Raw genomic sequence first — 17,984 nt, 5'->3', positions numbered from 1 at the left:
AAGGGTTAATAGCCAGTTTTTTTACATAAGTAACCTTTAGGCAGCAGATGGTGACCTTTCTCCCGCTGGCCATCCATGGGGTGCCGAGGCATTCCTTCACACAGCTGACCATGTGGAGAAAGGGCCCAAGTGACCATCTGCCTCTGGTGACCACAACAATAGGTTGCACCCTCCTGAAGTGTGCTGAAGGACTTTGGCCTTTGTGTTGACTAGAAGCTGCTGAGCAGAGTGATGTACTACGTTCATTGAGGCTGTAAAGTTGTGTTTTACCACTTTGATTGGTATTATTTAAGTTATAAACAGTCCAAAGAGTTTGCAGGACCAGTTTAGAATGGAGATGCGCCAGATAGATAACAGGCTAAAAATGATTATTTGCTCCAAAGTCCAGGTATTATGGTGATTCTAAAAATTAACCTAAAAACATTGAGCAGTTCAATTCAGTTTAGCTATAACACCAATGTTGGCATTATATGGTTTTAAACCAGCCACAGCTAAGAGAGAGATAGAGAGAGATAGAGAGATAGATAGATAGATTGAAATTAAAATTAAGTTGAAAAACAATAGAACCAATTTAAAACAAATAAGGTCAAAAACAAGTATCTAGTAGTGAAAAGCAGTAAAATAGGTTCTATGATGAGTTTTAAAAGGCAGTCAAGGAGGACGTGGTTATTTCCAGTTCACAACAGAGCTCTATCAAGACACTTTAACAGCTGGAGATCCAATTTGTGTACAGAAATATGTTCAATTTAATCCAATCATTTTAGATTTAATGAAAAACCTTTGGTTTAAATAAACATGCATTAATTTGATCATATTTATAATACAATGCATCCAAGTTGAGTTTATTATGATGACAATCAATTAAAAAAATATTTCTTTTAGGAAATCCAGCCAATTCATTCACTAATTTTGCAACAATCCTTTCTCTTAAACAAGCACATGACAACAGGGAATGGTTGGCTGCATGGTGTTGTTAACTTTGCGGCAATTCCTTATTATGAACTTGCATGTGGGGATAGGAAAGAAGGAAGGGAAGAAAAGACTGCCTTTTAACAGAAGGAAACCTCCTCACTCAGTGTGAATAGCCATCTGCTGTGACTGATGGAGAGTTTGAAAAGACAGAGCAGACAAATGAACACAACCAAAAATTCACAAAACAGAGGCAAATCAAAACAGAAAGAAAATCACAAAGTCTTTGTGAAGTTTCTGGTAAGGCTCTGAATCAGTTTGCATGTTCGCCAGTTGTTACTCCTAGTTCATTTCAACATACTCCTATTTTTTATTGATAAACATATTTTTAGGATTAGGGTTTCACCCTTGTTTATTACATAATTTCTCTTAAGGATTTGTTTTTGACAAATAATTCCCAAGATTGGACGAATCTCATTTAAAATTTGATTTAGTTGTCTATCATTGTCAGAAGATTATAGTTCTCACTTCCGGTGGATAGTACATGAGTTCTATAACCACATGTCCTTGCTGTAGAATATCAGTAAATATATATGACATTTCAATTCAATTCAATTTTACTTACTCACAACCAGTGTTGTAGTACTCGAGTCCGAGACTCGAACTCGAGTCCGAGTCATTAGCTAAATTTAGAGACTCGTGACTTGACTTGGACTTGAGCACTGATGACTCGAACTTGGACTCGGACTCCTACATTCAGATCATTCTGACTCGGAAATTGAGAAAAAGACTCGACTTTTGTTTATATCATTAGGCTATAATTTTAATATGTCATTAGAATATTATTTGGTGTATGATTTTAATATCTAAATGTCGTACCGCGCACGTGACGTCACCATCTAATGAGCAACGCCCCTTGCCGCTAAGGTTGGGCAAACAGGGTGAGAGCGCACGTAGCAACCAGCCATTACACATGCAACAGATACAACGGTATGACCGACTTTTCAGCTGTTAAACTTTCACAAGAGGATGTCCAGGCGCCCATTTTACTGGTAGAACTGTGGAACAACATACCAACGTTCAGCTGAAACGATGGATTGAGTGTCGAGGGCTCGGAAAGACGGGCCGAGTTGATAGAAAGGTAAGTCGTTGTTTTTCTCCTGCTTGGTGTTCATGCCGTCATCGGCCGTTTTTTTTCTGTTTGTAGTCACCGTCCAGGAATCGGTATAAATTTTCCGGCCCGCCGAACAATTTAGTCCGGCCCGGTGGCCAAATGCATTATCATTATCCAACGGCTGTATCTCCTCGCTGCATCGACCGATCTGCTCCAGATCTGTTGTGAGTCATGGGGGAGGGCTGCCGAACGCGTTTGTGGGAATCGCCCGGTGGACGGGCGAGGAAAATGCGTAACAGCATCTGCGGTGGCGGGCGGTCGGCGGGGCGCGAACCCCGCCGGCCGGCCGGAGCCGCGGCGGTGTGCGAACCCCGCCCGCCGGCCAGAGCCGCGGCAGTGGCCAATAGGCCGGAGTGCGCTTGGCTGCGAGGGCCGATCGACGCCGCTTGCGGCTTTAACATCCTTCATATGCGGCCTATCAGCGTACCTCGAGTCGCTGTTGCGCGTTCCATAACAACAATGTTTAAAAACCATGGTTAGGAGACGTCTTAGACTTGGAAAAAGTGGTAGTTTTACCGAGTAAAACCAAGGGTAACTACAGCGAAAGAGTTATTAGTGCAATGGAATGTTACTGCTTCATGTCATACATCACACGTCAATAGTGACTCGACTCGGACTTGACTCGGATGAGTAGTGGACTCGACTCGGACTCGACTCGGATTTTTTTTTTAATGACTTGGACTTGACTCGGACTTGAACACTGGAGACTCGAACCTGGACTCGGACTCGAGGCATAGTGACTTGACTACAACACTGCTCACAACACATCATCTCAAGGCACATTGTAAATCAATGAAATCATCAAACAATGCAGACATATTGGTCAAACAAATTCCTATCTAAGGAAACCCTGCAGACTGAATAGTGTTTTTACCAAGCAGCATTCACTTCTCGTGAAAGAGCGTAGAGCCACAGTGGACAGTGGTCTGCATTACCGATGGCTTTGCTGCAATGCCTCATACTGAGCATGCATGTAGCGACAGTGAAGAGGAAAACCTCCCTTTTACAGGAAGAAACCTCCGGTAGAACCAGGCTGAATGTGAACGGCCATATGCCGCTACCAACTGTGGGTTTGAGAAGAAGAAGCACTGTTAGAGGGGGTAATGGCAGATGATCTGCCCCCAGGATGGGATCACAGCTAACCCAAACGCCAGGCCAGACATAGCTAATATGGAAAAAAAGCCAAAGAGACCATAACGTTGAAATAACAAACGATGCAAATTGGAGAACAGTAGGAGAACTCAGCAGAGTTAGACAAATAGACCTAGATGTCCTCTAGCGAACTAAGCCTATAGCAGCATAACTATAGCGATAGCTCAGGGTACCATAAGCCACTCTGACTATAATCTTTGTCAAAAAGGAATGTTTTAAACCTGGTCTTAAAAGTAGACAGGGTGTCTGCCTCACGGACCAAAACTGGGAGTTGGTTCCACAGGAGAGGAGCCTGATAACTAAAGGATCTGCCTCCCATTCTACTTTTAGAGACTCTAGGAACCACCAGCAGACCTGCAGTCTGAGAGCGAAGTGCTCTGTTAGGAACATACGGGTTAATCATTGCGCTGATATATGATGGCGCTTGATTATAAAGGTCTTTATACATGAGAAGGAGAATTTTGAATTCTATTCTAAATAATAAATTATAGAATTATAAATTAGATATAAATTATAAATGAAGAATAAACATGATCTCTACTTTTAATTTTCAGCTGAACTCTTGTTGAAGCATTTTGGATCAGCTGAAGACTTTGAACTGCATTTTGTGGACTTCCTGACAGTAAAGAATTAGTAATAGTCCAGCCTTGAAGTAAAAACAAATGCATGGACTAGTTGCACAGCGTCACTCCTGGACAGAATATTCCTAATTTTGTAATATTACGGAGGTGAAAATAGAAACCCCTGCAAACCTGTTTAATATGGGATTTAAATGACGTGTCCTGGTCAAAAATAACACCGAGGTTTTTTACTTTATTACCAGAGGCCAATTTAATGGCATTCAGATGAAGTTTAAATTTCATTAAATATTTTTTTTTAACAAAGGGGAAAATATAGAGTTAAGTGCAGATTGGTACACTGCTCATAAAAAAAACATGTTTTAAAATGACTCAAAAAAGCTGCTAATGTTTAAAATGGTGAAGGGGCAAAATGATGAGAAATAGTTTTCTTGGTTATTAAGTCTTTAAGTTATCGAGAGGATACCTTTTATTTTCGTGAAATAACGCAATTGTCATTGTTATCAGTTCTTACTGCTTTCACTGTATATGTGGGCTGTTATATACATCCTTAAGCAGTTAATTACGTTACTTGGTACAGAAATGCTTGACCCAAGGGACTTTTGACTGATTACATTTCTGAAATGGTAAATATAAGAAAGTTTGTTCTGTCCTGATTCAGAAAAACACATTGAAGCCTTTGTTGTGTGGATTGAAAAGTGTTTCTAACTCTTTGCTTCTATGTTAATATGAGCTCAGTCTTCTCACAAAAGTAGAAAATGTCAGGCTGAGCTGGGTTGCATTGGGCACATGTCATTTCTTTGAGTTTGAAAAGAAACAAAAAGTGAAGAGAAAAGAGAAAAAGAAGGTCCTGGGAGGGGACGGAAGGACGTGAGGACTAATTTGCAGGTGAATTAGATGACACACTCCCCTTTGTGGTCATTGTGCTGCTCTCTGGCCAGATGGCCTCGTCAGCTCCTTTCAGAACTAAAACCCAAACACAACAGAAGCAATAACACAAACACACACTTATGAGGGATTTAGCCCCTCTAATGGACTAATTTGGAAATCACAGTTAATGTTAATGGATATAATTTTAAGCCTGGCAGCACATTCCTTATAACTGTGATTATGAAATTTTGCATAATAAGACCCAGAAAATGCAATTACTGTGTAGTAAATTTCTTCTTTTGGTTTCTAAACATTCAGCTCATTTCCCATTCCCCCATCCCTTTATAGAGACACTTATGAACCCATTCATCTGTGGCTAACACAGAAATACTGCCTTATAAGCCCGCAGTCAGTCTGAAAATGTATTAAACTGAAAATATGACCAAAAACTAGAGAACTTCCATGTCAATAAGTTTAACATTATCCTATATATACAGAGCTCAGGTTAGTATAAAAACGAAATGTCAAAAGTTTTTTTTTTTTTTAAGTGGAACTGTAAAAATGAAGCTGTTTAATATTTCAAGTTAGAGTGCAAATCTTAGCTTAGAAATGTTTCGCTAATGAATAAATTAGAAAAAAAATTAATACCAGAATTTTCTTGAATTTATATTGGCATTAACAAATAGTTCGGTTGATTTAACTTCTTCATGTTCTCCAAACCAAGCTGAGATTCAATTAAATTGATGTTAATATATAGAACTATAAATTCTGATTTTGTGTAAAAAGTTAGAATCATTTTTGGATTTCAAAATAAAACTAACCTGTGAAAAAAATAGTGTGAATTCACAACATAAGCTTACTTGTTATTAACAGAACTTTCAGATACACCTTGCATATATTCATACAGTTATTTGTGACTTTTGAAATGAAAAAAGCGAAAAATTTAATTGCATGTTGATATATATAATACTAAAGAGTTTAAGAGCTTGTAGGCTTGTCCTAAAGTGTTGCAATCAATAGATCAGTCTTTGCTTTCAGGTAAAAATGTCACCTGTTTAGCACATGAATGGTTATTAACTGGTGGGCAACATGCCTAAAAATGTTATTCACCACACAATTGACTAGTAAACAAGCTGATATGCTGTTATGTCTCCTTTTATCTGGATGAAAATTGATAATGATTGTTCTGACAGAAAAATCCATAATAAATGATTTATTGGCAAAAATAATTAAGTGAAATATTGCTTAGTGTCAAATACATCATTCTTTTAAGTTAGCACATCCATAAATAAAATAAATACACATAAACAAAACAGAGAAATAGAATAACAAAAAAGATGGGTTGCTTTTTGATCCTTAGTTCAGTCCATCAAATTAGAATAGAAACATAAAAGTTTTCCGAAGCACGCTCATCTTAGAGTCCGACACTGAGTTTCCTTGTTGAAATTGGTTTGAAAAGGACTGATGATGCTCTTAGCTCCTATTGACCGTCTCCTCTTTGTAAAGTAATCTGCCAAAAAGAAGAAGAAAGACAACTTTAGTGACCCAAAGCTTCTGTTTTAACTATTTAACGATACATGTAGCGCAAAAAAAAAAAAAATCTAATAAATCTTTCCTTATACCTGTAATTCTTGCATTATTTGACTTGACTGCAGGTTTGGAGAGTGACCTCTTCCTCAAGACAGGCTTCATTTCAGCAGGACGCTTGAGTGCGTTGGACATACTCAAGCAGTTCTCTTGGTTGGGGCCAATGTGTTGATCATCCTCAGCTTTTGGAGAGTTAGTATCAACTGTTGGCTGCCGGCTCTCCTGATAGAAAGAGGCAGCGCGATCTGCAGGTATTTCCTCCCACTGAAACCTGCCCAGTTGCGGTGTCTCATGCTGGAAGTTGAAGTTCCACCGCCGGCTGTCCTGCTCCATGATCTCCTTCAGTTGCAGCTGTAAGTCCTGCCGCAGCTGGTCGTGGTCCACTGGCCCGAACAGACTCCTACAAACAGACTCTCTGCTTCTAATATTCATCATTCAAATAATTTTGAAGGGGTTTGGGTGGTAAGACTCCTCTGACAGAAGATGCTGTTGATGAGTTCCTCTGGTCTACTCTGGTCCAGCGCATCCTGCAGGGCAATTTAAAGGCTACGGAGCACACATTGCTTTGTTTGTACACAATGAGCGGAGACTTCTGATTGGCCGCAGCTGTCTGTACCAGGGAGAAGCAACGGATGGGGGTGAAATTGGATCATTGTCTGATGGAAACCATTGAGACCCTTAAAGCCTCCAGTTCTTGACAAGGAGAGGTCAATTTAGAATTATCATGACAATAGTGATGTTTTTCCTGCTGAATGCACTGTTGGTCAATAGGGTGGAAACACTTTAAATTTGGTAATTGAGAGTTACTTCTGATAGCATCCAGAGCTTATCTGTTATTTACTAAATAAATAGTGGAACATGCCAATTTATGCAAATTTTAAAATCCTCATAAGGTAAAAATCTTAGACGCTGTCCGACTGGGTGCTCAATAACAATGAAAGTTCAGTGCAAAAAAGGCACAACTGTAACCATTGGATGTGTAATCAATCTAATCTGCTATAAACGACAGGAAATGCTAGTTAATTGCTAAACCTCTGTTTATCTCACACAGTGTTTGAAGGATTGGTACCTGTAAGGTATTCCTGAATCCAGGAATGTGGAACAAGCAAACCAAATCCAACAAAACAACCATTTTCTCGGTTTAAGTGCCTCAGAGCACATTGAATGGAGCAAATGAATCAGCACTTAAAACCCTTGGTACAACTCAGTTTAATTTTATTTTTAAAGAGCTCCTAAACACAAATTGAAATCAAAGTTCCTAACAAAGAATGACAGTCCTGAGAGCAAACGGCCATGATTATCACAGAAAACAGAAAATTGGATGAATTTAAAATGTGCAAAGTTAGATAAATCATAAAAACACCATTCACCCACTCACACAGGACCCCTTCATACTCACAACAGAGAAAACAAAAGGTTTAGTGAAAGGACTCTCTGGCATAACCCAGGATTTAGCCACTGATCTCTTGACAGCTCTAACCTGTGAATCACGCTAAGCTTTTGCAAGAACACATTGTCTCCCAAAATGTGAAACGTTCTAAGACATCCAGCTCCTTTATTTGCACTGCTTTGTGCATCTCTCCTTGCATTTTGTGTTTCATACACACTTAACTAGATACACCCTTTAAACTGCTTGTCAACACAAACACTGAATCAGCCAATCACACGGCGGCAGCACAATGCATTTAGTTACCTATATGGTGAGTACAACTTGTAGAAGTTAAACCCGAATGTCAGAGCAACGAAGAAAGGGGAATTAATTGACTTGAAATGTGGCTGGGTCGTTGCTGACAGGCAGCTAGTCTGAGTGGTTCAGAAGCTGCTAATCTACAGTTGGCAGCAGCTGTGAGGACGAAAATGTGTTCATGTCAGAAGTCAGAGTAGAATAGGCTCTGGAGGGAAACAGCAGCTCAAATATCCACTTGTTACAATCAAGATATAAGGGATATTATCTCTCAACGCACACTCTGTCAAACCTTGACACAGATGGGCTTCACATGCAGCAGACCACATGGGTTGCTAACTAAGAACAGGAAAGGCAAGCCTAAATTCACCCTGAAATTTTATATTGGATTGAAAAAAAAAAGATCTTTGCGTGATCTCATGGATCGCAGTTTCAGCTGAAATGTTGCCAACATAAACCACCTGATCATCATTTAAACACAGCTCAACGTGTTCAGTGCTTTGCGATCATGGTGTTCCTCTCCAATTTCATCGGAATAATGACCTTTCACAAAACTAAAATAATGTCAAACAGGTATCATATACATGACAAGTCGTTATACTCTAACGACCATTCACAATCAGCAGATCTCGAATCCAACAATGAATGCTTAGGTGGACCAATGGATTCACGTAATGGATGTTCAGCTGACACATCGGCCTAACCGATGGTCTAACCACATACAAGCAAGGTGTACCTAATAAAGAGGACAGTACGTGTAAATTTAGTCCTCGGTATTTACACCAGAAACATTTCTTTAGATTTTCTGAATAAGTCTTAAATAAATGTTGATTGCTATTGCAATAGATCAGGAGTTCATGTCAAGGTTTTTGACAGACCTTTACCAGCAGTGCCATTAAGTGTGGAGGGCGCCACATGTTGTAGTGTTCTCTTTTTATCAATACAGATGTATGAAGACAGCTCCTATGAATGTCAGTAAGGATGCCACAAATGTATAGTGAGCAGCCTGCTTAAATGGTAAAGGTGTGGTCCTGATTGAGCAGAGTGGACTGGCTAACCAACATGCAAAGCAATGGTGCACAAGAGCTTCAGGGATAGGCCGGGGGGACGGCATTACCTTTACGGGACTTCCTGATGAACCAGGTGGTTACCTGGAGAGGGAACCTCTCAGTCTTCCCTGCCGTGGTTGAGGCGCACAAGGAGAAAGGTTTTCGAGTCGGCCATGCCGGAGAAACAAGACACACCTCTGGTGAGTGACTACTGTGATGTCTTTCTACCTTTTCAACATCATCTAAAAGTCTACACATGCAGGGAAATGATGAGCAGTTTTTCTAGTCTCTAAAAGCTGCGTGTCAGTCAGAGTATTCCAGCTTCTGCACTGTAAGGGAGTGAGTGCTTTCAGCGGCTCCCTTATTCAGGGGTCAACACAGCAAGTCGTTACAACTTGCAGACAGACTTGGTAGACTTTATACACCGGATGTCCTTCCTCACACAACAGGGTATGAAACCAAGAACCTCTGTATCAAAGGATGCAGAGTTAGGTCGCTGCAGCACAGAGGGACAACATCTTTGCTGTATGTCAATGATCATGAACAATTATGGTATAATCAGTTTAGAATTTGAGTATCTTATAAAACAGAATTGTGGGACTTTTTTTCTGGGGAGGATGTAATTACCCTGGTCCATTCTGTTTTATTTATGTAATTTAATGTTCTTAAAATTCTCCAAAGGGGACTTTATTTCATCTAGGTTTTTCTTTGCAAGTTGCAATAATAATAAAAAAGAAACGCTTCAAGAATTCTCCCTGGAGTAGCGGCTTGAGACTGAGTGAGCAAATAACTTTATAACTTTAAATATGAAAGCAAAAGGCCTTCTGACAGAATGAGGCTCAGCAAGGATGGCCTGGTCCAACTTCAGTGTACCTGATTTTGGTCTTTAATGCTGCAAGAAAAACATGGAAGATTTTAATAGGACATTTGTCACACTCTTGAGGGGTCTGAATTCTGGTTGTCAGGTGTGCATATTCTCATCCTTTCCTTGTTCTTTAGTTTTGCCATTTCCAGTGTTCTTTCCAAGATGTTGCCCTGTTAGTTCAATTCCTTTGTGCTTAGTTTTCTAGTTTATTTTTTTAACTGTTCGGAAATTATTCCTGTTCATTTCTTCACTGATTTTCATTGGCTCTTGCTTGATTCTCTTTTTTTTTCATTTATTTACTTTTTGCCTGCCATTTCCATTTCCATTGCTCTGGTGTCAGTTCATATGCTTGAGTAAGAATCTTTTTGTAAGTTTTCTTTATTTTTCCTATGAAACAGAGTCTAACTTATTAACTTGTTTTTAATGGTAATTTTCTTCAATACTTGCACAGGAGAGGAAGCTAACAAAGCTTTAACTCTTGAGATACATGTAGTAGCATACACTTTCAACTGCATTTCCACTCAGACTGTGGGAAAGCTCAGAATGGTGGACCTTAAGCAAAGTTTAAGGTGTGTGTGCTTGAACTGAACCTGACCTGTGGGGGGTGGGGTTGGGTTGGGTTGGTGCCTCTCCACAGCAGCCATTGGGTGAGAGACGGGATGCACCCTGGACCGGTCGACAGTTCATCACAGGGCAACACACATACAGACACGGGACGTTTAGAGAGACCAAATAAGACATGTACTACCTCAGTCCCATATTCAGAGCACAGACCCACATGCACACGGCTCCTCATCCTTTTCTCCACCTTTGCATGCAAATGACCCTGTTTGCATACCCAGTAGTCGTTTTCCTCCCAGACTCAGACCTGTAGTCAAATAAAGGCTTCCATGGCAAGCTGCGTCCATAATATCAAACAGACTGCAAACCAGACATTCACTTTCTTTCTGTGCGTCATTCCCAGCATCACCGTTTTGTTCCAAGGTTCACAGAATTTTTTTCCCTTACTTTAAATTGGACATGCTTGTCTCCTATTTTCCTAACAATCTTTCATAAGTGCCTGAACTGACCATGCAAATAAGAATGAAACCCTGTGTTTACATAGGCAAAGGGGAAATCTTATCAATAAAAAATGTGTTGGCATAATCACTGGGAGGCATTTATTTCTAGGAAAATATTTATTCAAAGATGTACTTCCTGGTGATGTTTCCACTGTAAAAAAAAGGCACAGCAAAATCCAAAACATATTTTAAAAGCAGGACAGACTGCTTTTTAACACTAAATGATCTAAAAGTATGAACGTTTTCATAAGAGATGTGGAAGCTGTTGTCATGGGCGTTGCATTTCTTTAGGTGGAACCAGAGTTTTTGTCACTGAGTTAAATGTGAAAGGTTTCTAGCACCTGATTTGGTCCAAAACCTTCAGCTATCTGTAAAAAAGCTAAACATGAAGAGGGATATATTTACCTGAAGACATTAAAGGTTTTGCAATGGTTGAGACAACGTTCAGAAACTAAACTTGGCATGAAATCTACGGGGGTCATGTGAATAGTGTCGTGGACCAGATAAGTCCTCATGGTCTCATAGATGTGAGAACTTTATGCAAGCCAACGTGGACAATTATTAATTAAACAGTCAACCAAAACTTTATTTAGGAAGTGCTTTAACATACCATAAAGCAACCAAAGTGATGCACGGGTGAATAAAAATGTAAGATAAAAGCCTAATAAAAGCAGTGGGCAATATTGGCCTACTGTTAAAAGCCAATGTAAATATGTTTTCTAAAGAAATTTAAATTCATTAAGAGTTCTGGCAGACCTTACAGGAAGAGGGAGGCCATTCTATAGTTTAGGAGCTGCAGCTGAGAAGGCTCTGACTCGCCAAGACATAAGTCGCGTCTTAGCAACCCCTAAGAGCATCTGATCTTCTGATCTCTACAAGGACTATAACGATGTAGGAGCTCAGAAAGATAAAGAATAACCCTGTAAAGATGTGGGATTCAAACAGAGATCCACAGTGAAGACTGAACCCTAAATTTACTAAAGGTAATGTATTTGTATATATGTATATATGCGTGTGCTGGCTTATGCAACCAGGTTTCCCAAGTAAATGTGGTTGCTTTACAGTTGAATTCTGCAGAATGTGTGTGATATTAAAGGTGAATAAAAAACTTTTTTTTTTCATGATCTCATGTTTTATCTCATAGGAGTATGTCCTTTTGTCACACATTTGTAATATTTTGAGTTTCCCTGTTAATGTAAGAAAGACAAATTTTGTTGACTTTGTTTTAATTTTTTTCTTGAATCAAACAAGTTTCCCGTTTCATAAGCCCAGCAAATTTAGTCCTGTTTGAAGGAGCATGGTTGCTGTGTTTGTTTTTGCTCAAGCAATTGGACTGGATAACGCGCTTTGCATATGAGGCGTGAATGAAAATTGTGCCAGCTTTGCATTAACCACAAATGCCTATTACCCCCCTCTCCGTCCATATAAGGGACGTGAGTGGTGAGTGAGTTTTAATGGATTTAGTGGAAAACGGGCCTAATGTCTGTGTATTCATTTGTTTGCAGAGGCCACTGCAGCCGCAAACACGATGCCTCCAGTGTGGGGACATTCTGGAGTGGTCAGAGGAGCACAGGTGTGTCAAAGTGTTGTCTTGATTGTTTGTGGAACACAGCACGAGCGTCTCACCATGAAAGAGCACAAAAGTGTTTTGTAAAACTAACTTTATCTTATACTTGAAAAGAATGTATTTTTTTCTCTTCAAATAAACCTTAATTGCATTCTTTCAGATCAGTGCACTAATTCGGCGGCTTGCGACAGGAGGCAAACATTTGTGCATGACTAAAAAGTCTTAACTGGATCCAAGTAGATTTTTGATTTTAATTATTCATGAGAAATAGTCATTTCTAAGCTGCTGAATAGAATGCTTTGTATAACAACGCAGCTCTTAGCTCCATCGTTAGGAAGGAGGATTAGTGACAACGCAGCCAAACCATAAAGCTTTCAGGAGTCCTCCACTGATCTCAATTACTTGTTCTATCAAAATTCAATCTACAAACTATACAAGTTTAGGATGTTTTCACTTTGTCTAGAACTAACAGGACTTTATACATTAAAAAACAAAACTTCATTTCATAAACCTCTAAGCAAGACCCACATGTTAGACAAGCCATCACATTGCACCACATTATTATTCTAAATGCTATATGTCAAAATCACTTTACTGGAACCAAAATAGCCAGGAGAAAAGAAATTTAGTCTCTATTTATTGCTGCACCCTTTACAGTTGCTATGGCTATTTGCCTTCCGCTTGCATGACTGCCTCAGCTGCAGGTAGGGCTTGTGAAGGCAGCGTTAAAGAACTGCAAAGATTGAGAAGGGAGGGACTTACAGGTATAACGTGTTTACAAGTCCAGTCTAAGTCCGTCTTTTGATTGATAATGCCAAGTTCCATTAGTCAACATGAGACTGCCGTCATTAATAAATGCCCTGTTATTTTAATGATTATCTGGGGAGGAATATGGACATATGTGGAGCAAGAATTCCTTTAGACAGACACTGATAATAAATCTACAGTGCTTTAAAAATATATTTCCCCACTTGCAGATTTTTTCTGTTTTAACCTATTTGTTATAGTGGTTTCAAATCATCAAACACTTTTAATATCAGAAAAAGATAACCTGAGAAAATACTAAATTAAGTTCTCAATTGATAAGGGAAAATGCAAAAAGTAATGGCACCCTAAACCTAATAACTGGCTGTGCCAACCTTGGCCTCAACACTTTCCTTCAAGCATTTCACTACCGAGGATCATGGCACAAAGATGTGAGTCTGAAGGCGGCCGACGGAATGGATGGATTGGGAGAGAGGATGGGTCACCCATTGTTGGCAGTCCTTTTCAGCCTCACGAGAGGGATTTCAAGCATTAACAGCATGTTTAAGATCAAGCCACAGCACTACAATCAGATTTATTTCCAGGCTTTGATAAGGCCACTCCAAAACTATAAATATTTTTCTTTGATTTTTTTTAGCCATCCAGGAGTGGCTTTGCTGGTCTACTTTCTTGTCCAAGTGCATACCCAAAGTGCATTTAATTTTAAATTCACAAACTGATGAAGTTGTCCTTCAGGATGTTCTGATAGATTTTGAAGCCGTAAAGCAGCCCCAGATCATCATTCTACCACCACTATGTTTGACTGTGGGTAGTGGTAATATATTACGAGACAGACAGCTTCCAAAAACTCAGTCCACATCATGTTTACAAAAGCTTTTTTTCTTACCAAAAAGATGCAATTGTTTCTTTTTCTCTTTTTTTTTGTTCAGTAATGGTTTCGGACTCAAGAACATGGATGCGTTTTTTGCCCTGTCTCTTTGTTGTTCAGTCATGAACATAAACCTTAAACTGTCAAACCTGAGGCATAAATAAATATATTTTTTGTGACTTCTTGAATGAATTGCTGATATGCTCTTGGAATAATTTTGGGCACAGACCAGCTTTCCTGGGAAAGTTTAAAGCCATTCCATGCTTTCTCCATTTGCAGATAATGATTATTACTCTAGTTCACAGTTGTCCCAATGATTTAGAAATAGTTTCCTTTGTTTGTTGTTTTCTGCCTGTTCTTGAGTTAATTAATACATGAACTCATCATTTTAAGTACGTTCCTTGTATTTGCTCAAAGTATCTTTGTCAGATATTGAATTTGTTTGATTATCCGATACATTAGGTCACCAACAAAGGCAAAGGGAAAAGCACTTTGCAAGAGAGCAAATGCATTTTCAAAGCACAGCACACAACACAGTTTAGAGGTTATTGTCCCAATAAAATTTAAATCCCCTTATGGGGTATCAATTAATGTTGATTTGTGCAAGTAATAAGATATTTAAATTTACAGTACATGTCCTCTCAAGGCACTTTACAATAAAAAAGTAAATTTTCAGTTGAATCATACAAACCGATTCCAAGTTAAGTACACATAATTCAATGGATGGATCCTACTTATTATTACAATGCAGTTAAGTTCAGTTTAACTGTCAAGTAGGTTAAAAGGTTTTCCATCTGAGGAAACCCAGTGAATTGCATCAAGTAATTGACTTTCTAAGCCACTGCGCTCCTACTGGCAAACCAGATGACGCTTCTGTCAAGAGAAAAAAAAAACAGAAAGATAATATAAAGTTAAACATTAAAAATAGCAGCAAATAATGCAGAATTGGAGAGCAATAGGAGAATGTAGTAGAATGTCCCTGCACCCTAACCCTATAGCTGCATCACTACAGAGATACTGTAGCTCAGGATAACCTAAGTCATTCTAACTCTAAGCTTTATCTAAAAGGGTATTTTAAGCCTAGTCTTACAAGCAACCAGGGTGTCTGCCTCCTTTCTGTACCAGTGTGGCTTTACTCACCTGCAAGTGCCACTGACATCTTATGAACTGTTTTTTAGAATATTTGCCACAAAGTGAATAGCATAATAACCTTGGTAGATAAAACTGTGTTTCAGGACAGATTATGGCTTGGTAAATTGTTTTTCAAGAGGTGAGGTGGGGGTCATATGGAATTAAATGTTTCCTGTTTTGAGCTAAAGATGACTTTATGACACTGAACAATTATCTGTGTCTTTGTAGTGTCCTCCTTGGCTGCTCATGTTGTTCCACAGTGGATGAGGCTATTGAGAAAGTAGCCAGAGGCCTGGGCAACAAAATGAAGAAGAAAACTCACTGGGCAGCCGGAGAGTGGGTGACATTGACTTTATTGGACCTACAAAGGACTAAAGGAAAGGTGAGATTAAATAATGCAAAAGGAATAGATAAAACATAATTAAATTAAAAAAAAGCTGCAGTCTCATTAAACCTTGCAGAAATTGATTTGTTCCTAACATCACATTTCTCTTGTCTTTATGCAGTTTGTGAGGGTGTGCAGCAGCACAGACCCCGTTTTGATTTACAAGATGCTGACGGAGGAGTGGGGCCTCTCTCCTCCACACTTGGTAGTGGCGTTGGTGGGAGGAGATGAGCTGGCTCAGATGAAGCCCTGGCTCAGGGACACTCTTAGGAAAGGGCTTGTGAAAGCTGCACAGAGCACAGGTTATAATCAATGGGCCAAAGCTGACCTTGGCTTTTCTCCGCAAGGGAATAACATGTCTCTCCAGCCTTTTGCTGAGTTGTGACAGAATTATTATCATCAATAGCATTACAGTATATATATTTCACCCAAGATGTTTCAAATTTAAATCAGTTTGCTTATTTGCACTTGTTTTTTTGTTTTTTTTGTTATTCACAATGTAAAATTGCATCGTTCACTTTTAGCAGAACCTGCGCATTATTATTTATGAGCAAATGGACAAAAATCTAATTTGCAACGACTGCTCTTATGTAATCTGAGAAAGAACCCTCTGGTCTGATAGCTCCTAGAAACTCGCTTATACACTTTCTTTTTGACTTAGCATGAAATGCCCAATACACTTGACGTGCATGCATGAAGTCACATTAATAATGGCCTTTTAGGGTTGCATTTGAACTATTAGCTATCCAGTTTTGTCTGATGGTTCTTTTTAACAGCAATAATTGGATTTACACATTTCAATTATTTGTGTATTTTGTATAATCCCTTCATATAACACTAATGATGCTTTGTCAAATGTCCCTTGGTGAGTCCAAGATAAACCACACACTATCTGTACTCATCAAACAGGTTCTGTCAATTCAACCCAATAATAATAATAATAATAATAATAATAATAATAATAATAATAATAATAATAAACATTAGCATTTACTCAACACTGACTGATTCTTGCCACTGACTTGGCTTTTGACCATAGGCTCCAAATTTTCAACAGGGTTGAGTTTAGGGACATTTTAGAAATGTTTGCCTGCTTTATTAATTCTAAAACGAGCTTTGATGTGTTTGGCATTATTGTTGAGTTAGGGCATTAATTTATGACAGACTCTAAAGTGGACGACTTTAGAGTCTGTCATGGTTTTTCATTTTTCCATCTCATTCCTGCAATGCAGCAGCACTATAGGAAGCAAGACAGTCCCACAGAACGATGCAGTCACCAGCCCCATGCTTGACAGTGTTTTTTTAGGTTCGAAAGCCTCAACTTGAATACTTTTCAAAACGGATTTCTATTCATGGATAATGGAATGGCAAAAGCAGGCTAGCGTCAAGTTGGAACAGCCCTAACCTCAGCTCTGTTGAAAATGTGTGGACTATGTTTAAGACCTGGGCCAGTGTCGGAAAGACAACCAAAAATGGATTATTTTTCTTTGTGTCTGTTGTATCACCATTCCACTATGGAAATAAAATGCATTGCATCATTAAAAGCTAGCATATATGACATTGATTGCCTTTGATTAGTACATGTGAACTTCTGAGCAGCCCTTCTTGTGCAACTGCTTCTCTGTTCTTCAGGGGCCTGGATTTTAACTAACGGTCTTCGCTTTGGGATCACCAAGCATTTGGGCCAGGCAGTGAGAGATCACTCCTTGGCCAGCACCTCCTCTAAAGTGCGTGTTGTGGCCATTGGCATTGCACCCTGGAACATGATCCACAACCGAGAAGCACTCCTCACTGCCAAGGTTTCTACTCGCACTGCAGATACATAATACATGGCCACTAAAGGCCACACTGTCATCTCTCAGCAACCTCAACGAATGTGTGCTCTCCTCAGTCTTTGCGCGCTCTTATAATGATTTTCTTAAGGTGGATGAGCCAGCAGTATACAAACCGCAGGACCTGCCCCATGGCTCAGTGTATTCCCTGGACAGCAACCATTCTCACTTTGTGCTTGTGGAGGAGGATCCCAACAGACCAGGAGCCACCAGTGAAATGAGAGTGAAGCTGCTCAAACACATTTCCCTGCAACGCACAGGTTATGGAGGTAAAATCCCTCAGGCCCTGGCTAAGATAATCTTTTGTGAACACAGGGAAATACAATTTCATTATTTATCATTACTTGATTAAAAGTTCAAATTTAGCATTGCATTTTACTTGTGTAAAGTAAGGTATAGTTAACAAGAAAACACAAACATAGGTGAATAGCCAATTCCAACAATTGCAGCCTTCATTGTTTTAAATTATACATGCATTAAGCATTAAGCCTTTTTTTGGATTGTGAT

At 39.2% G+C, this 17,984-nt stretch overlaps 2 protein-coding genes and 1 long non-coding RNA gene across 3 annotated transcripts; 2 read left to right on the top strand and 1 right to left on the bottom strand.

The window, feature by feature from the left end:
- Window positions 1-6,030: 6,030 nt before the first annotated feature.
- Window positions 6,031-6,759, bottom strand: LOC118558199 (cyclin-dependent kinase inhibitor 1B-like). The gene is made up of 2 exons (XM_036128691.1): window positions 6,306-6,759; window positions 6,031-6,193 (listed from the first exon to the last, which is right to left on the bottom strand). Exons 1-2 carry the CDS (start codon window positions 6,703-6,705, stop codon window positions 6,093-6,095), a joined length of 501 nt encoding a protein of 166 aa, XP_035984584.1. The 5' UTR covers window positions 6,706-6,759; the 3' UTR covers window positions 6,031-6,092.
- Window positions 6,760-9,133: 2,374 nt separating this feature from the next.
- LOC118558197 lies at window positions 9,134-15,577 on the top strand. Its single transcript, XR_004928210.1, has 3 exons — window positions 9,134-9,203; window positions 12,435-12,502; window positions 15,489-15,577. It is a non-coding gene; the product is annotated as an uncharacterized LOC118558197 (long non-coding RNA).
- A 195-nt stretch (window positions 15,578-15,772) lies between these two features.
- Window positions 15,773-17,746, top strand: LOC118558198 (transient receptor potential cation channel subfamily M member 5-like; the record flags this gene model as incomplete). The annotated part of the gene is made up of 3 exons (XM_036128688.1): window positions 15,773-15,947; window positions 17,278-17,444; window positions 17,569-17,746. Coding segments are annotated over exons 1-3 (481 nt in total), but the record flags the coding sequence as incomplete, so codon positions are not given.
- Window positions 17,747-17,984: the final 238 nt, after the last annotated feature.

The sequence above is a fragment of the Fundulus heteroclitus genome, unplaced genomic scaffold (assembly GCF_011125445.2).
Source record: "Fundulus heteroclitus isolate FHET01 unplaced genomic scaffold, MU-UCD_Fhet_4.1 scaffold_108, whole genome shotgun sequence".
NCBI lineage: Eukaryota > Metazoa > Chordata > Actinopteri > Cyprinodontiformes > Fundulidae > Fundulus > Fundulus heteroclitus.
This window is presented reverse-complemented; position numbering and strand designations above follow the sequence as displayed.

What these genes read in the sequence shown, in the direction of transcription:
- LOC118558199 (XM_036128691.1), bottom strand. Translation starts at nt 6,705, where the DNA reads ATGATGAATATTAGAAGCAGAGAGTCTGTTTGTAGGAGTCTGTTCGGG. An exon ending in AAATAATGCAAGAATTACAG is followed by an intron (nt 6,194 to 6,305) that starts GTATAAGGAAAG and finishes TCTTTTTGGCAG; the next exon opens with ATTACTTTACAAAGAGGAGA.